Source organism: Giraffa tippelskirchi, chromosome 10 (assembly GCF_054371585.1).
Source record: "Giraffa tippelskirchi isolate mGirTip1 chromosome 10, T2T-mGirTip1v1.2.pri, whole genome shotgun sequence".
Classification (NCBI taxonomy): domain Eukaryota; kingdom Metazoa; phylum Chordata; class Mammalia; order Artiodactyla; family Giraffidae; genus Giraffa; species Giraffa tippelskirchi.
In genome coordinates this window covers 148,711,130-148,724,796 of record NC_137284.1, presented here as the reverse complement: position 1 = coordinate 148,724,796, position 13,667 = coordinate 148,711,130, and the positions used below count along the sequence as shown (strand labels likewise).

Below are 13,667 nucleotides of genomic sequence, written 5' to 3'. Positions count from 1 at the left end.
CTTACGCTGTGACACTAAAAACTTATTCCTTTATCATATAAACTGTAAACATAATGAGAAATCTAGCAACATTCCCAACCATTTGTTCTTTCAAAAATTATGGAAATGTCTGCTATTTGGTAGGTACTGCATATGCCTGGGGCTTCCCAGGTGGCTCAGTGGCAAAGAATCCACCTGCAATGCAGGAGACACAGGAGATGTGGGTTCAGTCCCTGGGTCAGGAAGATCCCCTGGAGGAGGAAATGGCTACCCACTCCAGTATTCTTGCTAGGATAATCCTATGGACAGAGGAGCTTGGAGGACTACAGTCCATGGGGTCATAAAGAGTTGGACATAACTGAGCAGCTGAGCATGCATGCGTATATGCTAGGGGTACATGAGTAGATATGAAGCAGACTTCACCATCAGTCAGCCAGTTCTATTACCTGGTGATAATTACCACAGTGGAGATGAGCAATAAGTTCCATGAGAATATAGAAAAAAATTAGGGTGTCAGAGTCACAGGAGGTACCACCCAAGAGGCCAACAAATTAGAGAATATGATAAAACTGAGGTGAGGTTAAGTAAAAATCAGAAAAGCATAAAAACCTATATGTTCTGGAAAACACATGTAAATAAGTAATAGTGAAGGGTGGAAAATAAATTGTTCACAGAAGGGAAGAGAGAATGTGATAGAAAAGTATTATTTATACAGGTAAGGGTTAGAGAGCAAAAGGCCTGACCTGTTTGGTAAAGGAATTTAGATTTTTTTATCTCGTAGGATCAGAGGCTTTGTCATTAAAGCCAAATGCCCGAATTGGGAGGTGTAAGAACACAGAGTCCGTACGCTTTAAACACAGTGACTGAGTAGAAACAGAAGGGGCAGAGTCAGGGATCACCCCTGTTTCTAACTTGAACAAGGGAGATGGTGGTTCAGATGGTAATACAAAGAGACGTAATGTTTCCATCTGTAATGGATCAGGAGCAAGGTGGGGCATGTTATATTAGAGATCCTTGAAGGACATACAGGTGGCCATTTCTAGCAAAGATCTGGATCTCAGATGATAATAAAACAATGAGGGGGTTTCTGTGTTTATAGGTAGCAGGTGCAGACTTAAGTAAAGTTCTATGCTATTGGGAGGAGCTTTGATCCATACTCAGTGCGTCTCTCCCACTGGCATAAAGTGGCAATGTACAGCATCCCAAACCCATCGACCAGGACACCTAAAAATACAGCATTGAGAAGATATCAAATGATCCAAAAATAGGGGATAGAGTGATATATGAGAGGCTATGGACTTACATGTAGGAGAGGGATAGCGTGACATGGGATTGTCTGTTAAAAAGGGGAAGAGGAACAGAGATGAGCAGAGACTCACATCAGAGGAGAGAAAGATTCTGCAAAGAGTGAAGAGATTTGGAGTTCATCTCTTGAGGGGCATGGTGAATCTGTGTCTGCAGAGATTGCTGAAGTGGTTTGGTTTTTTAATATTGATACCCTCTGAGCATGGATGCATTTCTCTCCTATCGCAGCAAAGGAAAACAAAATAAAGCAACAAAACAGGAAAAAAAAATGGCTGGGTTATGATGAATACCACAGCTTATCCTGGCACATATAGGAAAACCAAATCCTCAAATTTGGACTCTAAGCCCATTTAATTCAACAACGCTTCTTTTTCTTGTAATCTTCAGTCCATCTAACCCACAAGCCCCTCCCTTTGCTTGTCCTCTCCCGTGGGTCTGTCTCTAGTTACGCCCTGCTTCCTGTCTCTGACTCACTGACCAGTGCTCCCAGCTCCCTTTATTGAATCACATCTAAATTTGTTCCAGAGTTTTTAATAAAACGCTCATCTGATCACTTCTTTTACTTTTTTCCTTTTAAATTGATCTATACTTGATTGTGTTTCAGGCATACAGCAAAGTGATTCAGTTAACTTCATGTGACTTTCAATCAGGGCTTTTCCAGGTGGCTCAGTAGTAGAGAATCAACCTGCCAATGCAGGATACATGGGTTTGATCCCTGGGTTGGGAAGATCCCCTGGAGGAGGAAATGGCAACCCACTCCAGTATTCTTGCCTGGGAAATCCCAGGAACAGAGGAGCCTGGAGGCCTATAGTCCATGAAGTTGCAAAAAAGTCAGACATGACCCCGTGAGCTGCTTACTCTTTGAGCAGTTGAGCACTATTACTACCACTCTGTCTACAGACAGAGGAAAGATCATATGATAATACAGTGAGAGGCTGCTGGCCACAAACTGGAATGAGAGCTCTCACCAGGAACTGAATGTGTTGGTACATTGATCATGCCTGTTGAATTATTACAACTGATTCCATCATTTTCTTCATGTTTTATAACAAAGTAACAGATAATGAAAGTCTGTTGTTGAAGCCACCCAGTCTGTGGTGTTTTGTTATAAAGGCTTGGGCAGACTAATGCATTTGGTAAGCTGTTCAGATCTTTGGCCCACTTTTTAACAAACAGTTGTTTGTTTTTCATATTGTTGAATTTTAAGATTCCATTTTATGTTTTGGATGCAAATCATTTAACAGATACATGTTTTGCAAATATTTCTCCCTAGAGAGGGGTATATCTAGATTTTTAGCTCTGAATATTATGTTTCACAATTGCCTGTTTGTAGACCTGCTGTTCCCACTAGTCTATAACTCTTTGCAGCTGGGGCAGTGTCTTCACATTTAGGTACCTCTTACATGAGCATGCAACCCAGCACACATCAGACACATAGTGTAAATCTCTGGCTGGCTGGCTGAGAGAAATGGATGAGTAGTGACGTGGAAGAAAGGACTCGTGTATCTCAATGAGGAGTTTAGTGTCAAGCAGATGGGTCAAGATCAGCCCCTGAGGGTGGGGTTATGGTCACTGGAAATAAATGTCAGGGTCACACAGATGAGGGTTAGCATCACAAAGGTGGGAGGAATCAGTCTGTAGTTCAAAGAGAGATATGGTGTTGGAGACTCACACAGCAGGGAGCACTGTGAGCTTCAGCATCTCTCAAATTTGGTGCATCTTTCCCTGAAGAGGGGGAGAGAAATGCTGGATTCCAGGTCCGTTCTCCACTGTGTCGAGGACCAAGTCATCTGGTCTCTGTCAATGTCCCTCTGATATCGGGCACCGCATTAGGAACTCAATCCTGCAATTGAAAGAATTCAGATAACAGTTGTTCCAGCTCTTCCAGGAACCTCTTCCTCCTTCATCTTAGTGATCTTCTCTCCTTCCTTGGCATCCTTTTCAAGGCACTGAACCTCATCTTTTGAAAAGGCTTTCGACATGATTATGAATTTAATCCTCCTGTGGGCTCTCTTGAACCTGCCTGGTGAGTATCTGTGTATCTTTCTCCTTAATTGCCCAAGAGAAATCCTGAGGGAATCACAAAAGCTAGGTGAAGACAGGAGGCAAGGTTCCAGATGGCAAGCGCAGGACTGACTCGCTCCTTCAGCACTGCCAGCGTCCCCGCCAGCTTTCTTCCTGTGTCTTTGCCTCAGGAGGATTGCCTGGGTGCTTTGGGGGGAGGCATGGACCCTGAAACCTGACCCTAGACCCTCTAAGGAAGACCGAGGCCTGACTCTGGGCCTGTGGAGAACAGAACTGATGTTTGGTATGAGTGAATGAGAAGTGGAGTCCAGGGTGGAAAACAGGGGTCCAGCTAATGGACATAGCAGAACATTCAGGGGTTTAGGTCTTGTCCAGACATGGTTCCAGTCATTCAAGCAAAAACCCTGGGGTATTCATGAGTCCCCTCTTATACCCCACGTTCAATCTGATTGGAACCTACTGTTGTCTCTGTCTTCTAAACATTTCCTAAATCCAATCACATGTCACCACCTCCATGGATCACTATGGCTCAAGACACCCTCTTCTGTCTTTATTACCAAATCATTCTCCTAACAGGCCTCTTTGTTTTATATGCCTTAACACCACACTCCTCTGTAAGGAAATTATCATCACTCTTTTACACAACACCCTGAAGTGATTCCACGTGTCACTTAGGAGACAAGTTCATGTCCTTACAACATGCTACAAAATCTCGCATCACCTCTTTGGCCTCTTTCCCTTCCTGCCTTTCTCCCTGTCCCCCACCATGGCCTCTGTAATGTGCCTTAAACAGCCCTTAGGACTCTCAATCCAAACATATTCTATGGCTGGAATTCCCTTCCCCAGATACCTGATTAACTCCCACGTCTTCATTACATTGCTCGTCTCTCACATTGGCCCTGAGGTCTTCCCAACTACTGATGTAATACTGCACAATGACCCCACCCCACCCACATGCGTACACACATGCATGCACACCTCTGATACCTCCCTTCCCTTGCTTCCTGCACTAATCACCACCCAACATACTATACCACTGATGTATTCCTGTGTTTACTATTACTGAATGTCTCCACTCATCAGAATGTATGACAGCAGGGGCATATCTCTGTTTTGTTCACTATGTAGCCCAAGCCCTTAGAGCCCGCCACATACTAGATGCTCAATATTTATTTGTTGAATGAATGGTTACCTCCCTTCTCAGACTCTGGTAGCATTTGCTCTGTTCTTTAAATGACACATATCATTCAGCCTTGCAGTATCAGGAGAAAGGGATAATATTGGCTAAAGCGTTCTAAACATGGCAAAGATAGGAAGTTCTCCATGAGTCAGTTTGTCATATGTCTACTGAATCTTGGAAGATATTTAAGGAAGGTTGTATTTGATCAATACTTTGAAGAAAACATAATGGCAACTAAAAGGGAAAACACCTTTCATCTTATGAAATATATGTGTTTTTATCATTTTCTTCATGTTTTAGAACAAAGTGATCCAGTTTACATATTCAACTTACAGATAAAAGTCCTGGAGAGAAGGGTGGGGCAACATGTCTATTGAGTTATCTTCCTTTGTTTTTTTCGAAAAATATCTGAAAAACAGTCTCAGAATTTGTGTTCTATGTGTCTCTGTCCAGTTGCTTTGACCTTTGATCCAGACTACAAAGATGCCATTACTCCCCCCTACCTGATCTACTTGAAGTCTGATTACTTGCCTTGTGTTGGAGTCCTTATCCACCCTCTTTGGGTGATCACAGCTGCACACTGTAACTTACCGTGAGTAATAAGCCTCCAACGTCACCCTATGCTTTGCGTTCTCAGGTTGGGCACAGACCAGAATCCTCCCTGGGGTCCACTCAGTTAAATGGAATTTGAGAGACATTCTGGAGATGTTCAGTAGTGGAGAAAAGGCTTTGGGGAGGAGCTCATCAAGGCCTATAGTATGTTAATTGCTCAGTCATATATCCAATTCTTTGTGACCCCATGGAGCTTGGACCACCAAGCTCCTCTGTCCATGGAATTCTCCAGGCAAGAGTACTGGAGTGGGTTGCCATTTCCTTCTCTAGGGGATCTTTCCGACCCAGAGATTGAACCCAAGTCTCCTGCATTGCAGGCAGATTCTTTACTATCTGAGCCACCAGGGAAGCCCCATAAAGGTCCAGAAGGATGGATAATCCATGTCTGTTAAGTCTTCTCACAAACATCCCTATTATTCCAGGAAGCTTCAGTTAATACTGGGGCTTACAAAACCATCCAGTCTAAATGAAGAAAAATATATACAAGTGGCTGGTTATGAGAAGATGATTCATCACCCACAATTTTCCATCACTTCTATTGAGCACAACCTCATGTTAATCAAGCTGCAAACCCATATTGGACTCAACGATTACGTGAAAATGGTCAGCCTGCCCAGAGAACCTGCCACAGAACACGACGTGTGCACCGTCTCTACCTGGGCCTACAACCTGTGTGATCTCTGTGAGTAGCTCTCAGAGCCAGACACACGCCTCTCCTACTTGCACTCTTACTTAGCTTCTGCCATTCTTCCCACTGAACTTTCTTCTAACCTTTTCATTCATCCTTTCATCTCCTTTGCCTTCTCCAGAGTCTCACTGTAGGAGTCCTGAAATCTTTTCTGTATCTTTCTACATCTTTGCTTTCATATCTGACAGATGTGTTAGTGGAAAGAAGACGTCTGGATTCTGGTCTTCATTTGCTTTGCTGTATGACAGCTCATTGGTCACTTTACCTTTGGAGCCTTAATTTTCTTAATTCTGAAATGAGGCATAAACTACATTAGATGGTTTCAAACCATTGCAGGCATTAAAGAAACTTAAAGCCCTGAAATAGAGCAAAATTATGTTATGTAGTAAACACAAGATAAATACATAATATTGTGCTAAATCATGCAGAACTTCTTTATGCAAAATTGTGATACAGATCAACAAAAGTTTAAGATTTTTAACGGGTAACATTTTAAAAATGAATATTCACTCAGTTCATCAGAAAATTGGAAGGGATAAATTGGGAGATTGGAATTGACATATACACTACTATACATGAAATAGATAACTAATAAGGACCTATATATATAGCACAGGTAAGTCTACTCAGTACTCTGTAATGACCTATATGGGAAAAGAATCTTAAAAAGCAAGGAGATATATATATATATATATATATATGTATAACTGATTCATTTTGCTGTATGCCTGAAACTAACATAACATTATAAATCAACTTTATTCCAGTAAAAAAAAAAAAAAGGTAGAAATTCCTTGTTCTTTGAGAGACAACTTGAGTTCTGGAAATAGGCAAATGCTTTTCTGTTAAGCAGCATGTTTGATTTATCTGTGTTATGTCACTTTAGTCAAAAAGAGATGTAACTTACAAAAAATGCAGTTTATTTTGATCTGGCTCATGAAGTAGTTAAGTAAGCATTTCCTAAAAAGGCCTTTCCAAAAGAAAATTTGCGCTATACAGTTATTGCTAGATTAGAAAATAAGGCAAAGAATCTCAATCATTTTCTTTTAAAAAATTAATATACTATTTTCAAATAAAGATACTCAATATACTGTATACCTCATATTTATACAATGTTTCATGTCAGTGTGTTTCAATTAAAAACTTTAGAAAGGAGTTGGTGATGAATATAAACTATGGGACAAATTATAAACCTGAAAACTCAAAAAGTAAGATAAAATTAAATTGAAAATAAAAATTCCAACTTAAAAGACACTTAAAATGTCTGAATTGCCAGAAAAAAGTTGTAAGTAATTTGTTTCACTTCATTGCAGAAATGTCTTGTATTTACCTCTAACTTCCAAGAATTTAACCTCTTTTATAAATAGATACTTTGTATCATGAGAAATTGTTAATCTGATCACTTTCTAATGTCTTAGTGGCCGCAGTTTTGATTTCTCTGTGTTTGAACTCCTTTTGTTTCTACCAGGAGAGGATCTATGTTGAAAACGAAGGAAAGGAAAGAAGGAAGTTTGGTATCTCATAACTCTTAAGGAAGTTCTATTTCTTTCTTTCTTCCAGACAAGGAACCTGACTCACTGCAGAATGTGAATATCTCCGTAATCTCCAAAGCTGAGTGCCGCAGAGCATATAAAAACATCCGCATCAGAGACAATATGCTGTGCATGGGCATCGTGCCAGGAAGGAGGCTGCCCTGCAAAGTAACGCACTCTCAGTGCCTTAACATCCCCATCTTATTGTGTCCTTTGCCAGAAAAATAACTCGGTCTCCTTTTCTCTGGCAGGAAGTCACAGCTGCCCCAGCAGTGTGCAATGGGGTACTTCAAGGAATCCTGACATTTGCGGATGGGTGTGTTTTGAGAGCCGATGTGGGCATCTATACCAGAATCATTAACTACACACCCTGGATTGAAAATACCATCCGGAACAACTGAGTTCTCATGGCAGGAATTCTAGACCCTGTGACACCACCTGTTCCTAAGGCCAGCCTCAGAATTAAATCTAACCAGGGTCCCACAGGTCTGTCTTACTCCTGCCCCACAGGGTGGGTGACTGCTACCTCCCTGTATGTGACTATATATGACAGCACTTCCTCCTCCCCTATTGATGATGATGGCAAACTCCATACCTCTTGGAATTTATGAAGTGGCGACTGTGTCCTCTCTAATGAACTGATCATTGCCTTACTGAAAAAAAAAAGTCACTCAATTGGCATCTTGGGTGACATAAAGCCTACTACTTGCTCTGGATTCAATCACATGTGCTTTGGGCAAGTTATACATGCCAGCTGGAAGTCTGAGAAGGATCAGACTAAATAGAAGTCCCAGGGAAGGGAGAGGGCTTAAGGGGGGACGCTGTAGGAGGAATGGTGCCCTCGGTTTCTCCTTGCCACAACTCTCAGCTCCAGACATGGATTCTGGACATTCATTCTGCACCATTCTCAGTGGGGACTTAGCTCTGAGAGGTTAATACCAAAGGTAACTGGGGTTTAGGACACAGCAGATGAACAGAGAATACAGGATGGATTTTCCCAATGTGCTCTTTCTATGATGCCAGCTGCCCTAGGAGCTTCATTTCCCCCTGGTTAAACAGTCTTGCCTTTTTCTTCCTTCTTTCTTCTCTTTTCATCTCACTTCTGCAGCTCCAGTTACCACCTGAGAGTTTTACTTGATAGATTTCCATGGGGAGTGGCCTTTGACCAGTATTATACCAAGGGCGAGATTGGTCAGTGACACTTTTGCAAATTAGGTCTTTGCAAGAAGTCTCTGCACATGCTCCATTTGGTTCCACTGCTCACTTTGCTTGTGGAGCCATTTAAAAGCAATGAGAACAATGAAGAAGGACTTTAGAACAGACCAGCTTGTCTATCTGCTCATTCAAGTCTTCTGCAGTGAGAGAATTTTGGTGAGAATTCTCAGGGATACCATATTTTCCTCCTCCAAACTGACCCTGCAAAACTCTAGTACATTAATTCTTCCTCAAATAGTTTATCCCCATGTCCCCATTTTGCTCCTTCCAAGTGTCTACCAGGGCAGAGCATCAGCCACTCTCAAGAAATCCACATTGATCTTGACCTCAGGAATGAGAACTAGATAATGTTGATTGATCTTCTGTCTCCTGAGAAGAATTCAGTTCTCCTTCTTCCTTCATGGCATCCCTCTGAGGGGTTTTAATATCACAAGAGGAGGAGGCCATGGCAACCCACTCCAGTATTCTTGCCTGGAGAATCCCATGGACAGAGAAGCCCGGTGGGCTGCAGTTCATGGGGTCACAAAGAGTCAGACATGACTGAAGCAACCTAGCATGCATGCAGCATGCACACATGCAGTTGGGATCCATATATCAGTGAAAGTTATGCATAATTAAGGTGAATACTTTTCACCCTCAGTAAACTGTTCAGGGAAAAATCTCTTTGAGGTCATAAGTGTAAATCGAGGAAAGACTGCCCAGAGCAATTGCTTATGTAACTTATTTGAATCTTCAGGGGCTGATTTACCTCTGTTCCGTTTATGTTTCTAATTGAGAATGAAATACTACCAAGCACATCCAAGTTCATGAAAAATAGAGAATGATAGAACCACCTAGGGTGAGTTTCATGGTAACTGGTGAGCTGGAGTCTGGCGTTTAATCTCCACCTGACCCTAGTTACTAACCAGAAGTTATTCCCCCCCCCAAATTATCATGACTTTGCCATCTAGTTTAGGAAATTTTGTTTTGATTTTCTCATTAGGCTTTGCCATAGCTTTATGTAGGTTGCTAAAGATACTGTTAGCACCATTGGAGCTATAGAGTTTAAACACAAGAAACAGAACCAATTGCACTTCAACTTGTGTGGGCTGGAGGGTCTTTTCTGACTCAGTCTCACCCAAACTAGCAACTTTTTAGATCTCTCATTCAACGGTTCAGAGCACAATATCCTAATGAGATGTACATTGCTCATAAAATTTAGAGGTCTTTGGACATCATTCTTAATGCCAAGTTTCAACAAAGTGTCCATTTCAGTGGAGGAACCCAACATACATCCAGAGTTTCACTACAGAAGCAGGTGACTCTATTTTTCTGTGTTATATAACCTACTCATTAGCACACATCTGCCTTTCCAAGGTATCTGGGAAATTGGCTACTTCTTGTTGTCTAGCGCTATGGACTTGGTATCATCAATACAGCAGACCAGAAGAGTATCCCTTGAGACTGTCAAGTCTCTTAAAGACGACATTCAGGTACAGACCCAGAGCAATGATGACTCTCTGAGCATGGAGGTGAGGATATACTCCTCCTTCTGCCAAATGAGAGTTAAGTAATTCTGACCTTCTCAAGACAATGTAACAAAAATGTACTTGTTATGCTCATTCCCTGGTGGCTCAGAGGGTAAAGAATCTGCCTGCTGTGTAGGAGACCTAGGTTCAATCCCTGAGTCAGGAAGATCCCCTGGAGAAGGGAATCGCAACCCACTCCAGTATTCTTGCCTGGAGAATCCCATGGACAGAGAAGCCTGGTGGGTTACAGTTCATGGGGTTGCAGAGAGTCGGACACAATTGAGCAACTAACACCTAAGGAACAGCAGGTATAGTTGGCATGACCACCTGATAACACAATAATCGAATACTATCATTCCCCACCACTCTTTTGAGTTGGCCAGATTGAAGAACTGAGTGGGAGTATAAAAATAGAAATGATTACATGGCTCATTTCAAGTCTGTGTCGGTAGTACTCATATCTGCAATGCGCTCATGCTTTACGTTTACTGAAGGAAATTTATCAGCTTCCTCTTAGCTCTTTCTACAACAAAAGCCCTCACTGCACAGACCAAGAAGAGATTGTAATAGTTGTAGAGATTCTACAGGTTGCAGATTTAAAAGTGCCCTGCCCCACAATAGTACACATAGGAACTAGTGAAATAGATTCAGAGCTCCAGGAAAGAGTTCAAGAATTGCTCTAGGAAAGACTTAAGTTAAAAAAAAACAAACCATGAATCCTCCAATCTTCATAAGCCCCACTCCAATCACAGGACAGTGTTGAGAATATCTTCCCCTTCACCACAAATTAGTACTAATTCATAACCAGGATCTCTCAAAAAATTTAGCTATGTTTTCATCTGCAGAGCCTAAGTCACCAAGTAAATAGGGACACTTCTTTTATAGGCTTAAAAGAAGACTCAGTCTTAGCAGAGGACCCATTCTCTAGGGCAGTGGTTCCCAACCTTTCTGGCACCAGGGACTGGTTTCATGAAAGTCAATTTTTCCACAGACCAGGGCCCAGGGATGGTTTTGGGATGACTCAAGGGCGTTACATTTACTGTGTACTTTGTTTCCGTTATTATTACATCAGCTCCACCTCAGATCATCCGGCTGTAGATCTGGAGACTGGGGACCCCTGCTCTAGGGCACCCAGGCTCTCTTTGGCTCAAAGGGAATTAAATCAGTTAATATAACTAACAAGTTTGTAAGCAAAGAGGGAGGCTGGAATACTTCAGCTTATTGACTCACATCACTCCACTGCTGTCAAATCTGTTGAGGTTGTTTTGGCTTGCTTTTGGTTACATAAATCAAATAACAACTTGACCTTTCACTCCTGGGATCCCATTTTAATGGCGAGTCCTTGAAAGAATCCTCTTAAAGGCTCCAAAACATTACTGTGCTGTTTCATTCATTTTCATTTTAGAAGTTGGAGAAGCAGGTGAAATTAGTAACTTGACATTGTCTATTTTCCTTTAGCAAGTTATTATACTTTAAAATGCAAAAAGTTCTTTAGCAGGAGCTAAATGATACTGAAAGAGGAGAAAATGTGACCCCTGCAAAGTTCTTCTTCAAGGCTTCTCTGTTCATGTGCATGTTGGGTTTTTAACAGAAAATAGGATGGCATCTATGATTCAGTACCCCGAAGGGTGGGATAAGTCTTTCTAATTTTAAGTCACAGCCTTAGGAAGCCTGCTGTTGTCACGTGTCTGAGCCATATTCTCTATCAGCTCTGTAAGTCACGTTGCTAGAAATTTCCCTCTTCATCTGCCTCCTCCTCTATCTCTCTCACTTTGTTCAGAATTTCTGTAAAGAAAATAGGGGTGTCACCTATTTCTCTCCTCAGATCCTAATAAGACATTAGGATTCGGAGAGCATGCTGATTGAGTAAGGGGACACTCCCTATAAACACCATTCTCCAGGCTGAAAAGCTATGATCCCCAAAGCTGTGACCGGATGGGGCAGGATCGTAAAAAAACCAGGTGAAGATCAGGCTAGAGCTTGGTCCTGTGCACAGAAATGAACACCAGCTACTGCAATGATGAGGCTTTAAAAGACTTCATAGAATTTAATTTAGAGTTTCTTTCCTCTGTGTATTTCCTTCAAGGATGGGAGGGTTTGAGAAAACCATAAAATGAGTTCTGCTCAGTTAGGGAACCAGGGTGGGAAAAAAGCCCTGGTTTAGAGTCATCAGCTATGACAACTGGAATAGAAGAAAATTGCCTACTTGGGGCTTCCCTGGAGGTCCAGTGGTTAAGATTCCATGCTTCCAATGCGAAGGGCGTGAATTCGATCCCTGATCAGGGAACTAACAGTCTACATGCCATCAGAGTGTGACCAAAAGAAAATGAAGCTGTGGTTCTTGATGAAACTGAACAAGGCAATAACAAAAATTTTAAATTAAAAAAAAAATCGCCCACTGGAAGCTAAAGACAGGGAGCTGGGGTTGAGGAATCCCAAGGCCATCACTCTCATACCCTTTGAAAACTCAATGCAGTGCTAGGCACCTTGATTATCTCACTTTGGGATTTCTGGCAGCTGTTCTGACGAAAATGCAACCAAAATGCCATAGAGAGAGGACTCGGGTATCCAAATGCCAGGCCCTCGACCTCCTCTTCCTCGTCGTCCTTGTCTTCTAAAGCCAGGCAGGTGTTCATCACCACACCTGAGCCGGGCTGAGAGAAGACCAACACTATGGCTGCCATCATGCCCTCTGTGCAGGCCATGGAGATCTGCGGGCAGATGGCGCCCCCTGGTGGAGAAAGTTTCTCATTCAAGCGCTGAGGAAAGAGCAGGTAGGGGCTGGTAGTTCTGCCTGGCAAACCACCCACCTACTGTGCCATCAAAGATGGGGCTGCCTTTGAAATGCCTCCGCATTCACTCACGCCCACCCTGCACCCCAGTTACCTGCTCATGTGGACCACACCGTCTGGGATGGGGAAGCTCCGAGCTGGAAGCGGGGTGGGTCAGTGGCAGTCCAGTCTCCCTTCTCTGCATTCTCTGCAGGGGTCTCAGGACGGGGGTCTTTCTCATAACACCCCTCCCTGTAGTTCCCGGCCATTCATCTGGGGCTGAGCCTGCTGTTCTGCCCTCAGTCCACATGCACCCCTCCTAGGGCTGCAGACTCATTTCTGAGACATGGCTTTAGGTCAATATTTGGTGAGCCCTCCACTCCAGAACCCAGACCTTGGTCCTTTCTAGGTCAGGCCCTTTCTGTGGATCTTGCTTTTAAGAAGATCAACTGGAGATCGTGGCGTGGGAAGTTCAGGTGGTGCTGATCTAATCGGGAAAACGTGTGCTTGTTTACGCATGCCGGGCGGGGGCGGGGAATCACACATTGAGATATTCACTCTAACTCTTTTCGGGGCTCCCAGGATTTCTTTGGGCGTCCTTCTTTCCTCTGGGCATTGATACTGATCTTAAAATGCAATATGCTTTTTATACATGCCTCAGTTCAGTTCAGTTCAGTAGCTCAGTCGTGTCCGACTATTTGCAACCCCATGAACCGAAGCACGCCAGGCCTCCCTGTCCATCACCAACTCCCAGAGCTTACACAAACTCATGTCCATCGAGTTGAGGATGCCATCCAGCCATCTCATCCTCTGTTGTCCCCTTCTCCTCCTGCCCCCAATCCTTCCCAGCAT

The 13,667-nt window shown here is 42.9% G+C and overlaps 1 protein-coding gene across 1 annotated transcript; it reads left to right on the top strand.

Moving 5' to 3' along the window:
• Positions 1-2,953: 2,953 nt before the first annotated feature.
• Positions 2,954-8,023, top strand: LOC145523669 (putative inactive serine protease 58). The gene is made up of 5 exons (XM_081534379.1): positions 2,954-3,310; positions 4,943-5,081; positions 5,524-5,783; positions 7,350-7,489; positions 7,573-8,023. Exons 1-5 carry the CDS (start codon positions 3,265-3,267, stop codon positions 7,720-7,722), a joined length of 735 nt encoding a protein of 244 aa, XP_081390505.1. The 5' UTR covers positions 2,954-3,264; the 3' UTR covers positions 7,723-8,023.
• Positions 8,024-13,667: the final 5,644 nt, after the last annotated feature.

What these genes read in the sequence shown, in the direction of transcription:
- LOC145523669 (XM_081534379.1), top strand. Translation starts at nt 3,265, where the DNA reads ATGATTATGAATTTAATCCTCCTGTGGGCTCTCTTGAACCTGCCTG. An exon ending in GGCTCTCTTGAACCTGCCTG is followed by an intron (nt 3,311 to 4,942) that starts GTGAGTATCTGT and finishes GTCTCTGTCCAG; the next exon opens with TTGCTTTGACCTTTGATCCA. An exon ending in GAAGGAGGCTGCCCTGCAAA is followed by an intron (nt 7,490 to 7,572) that starts GTAACGCACTCT and finishes TTTCTCTGGCAG; the next exon opens with GAAGTCACAGCTGCCCCAGC.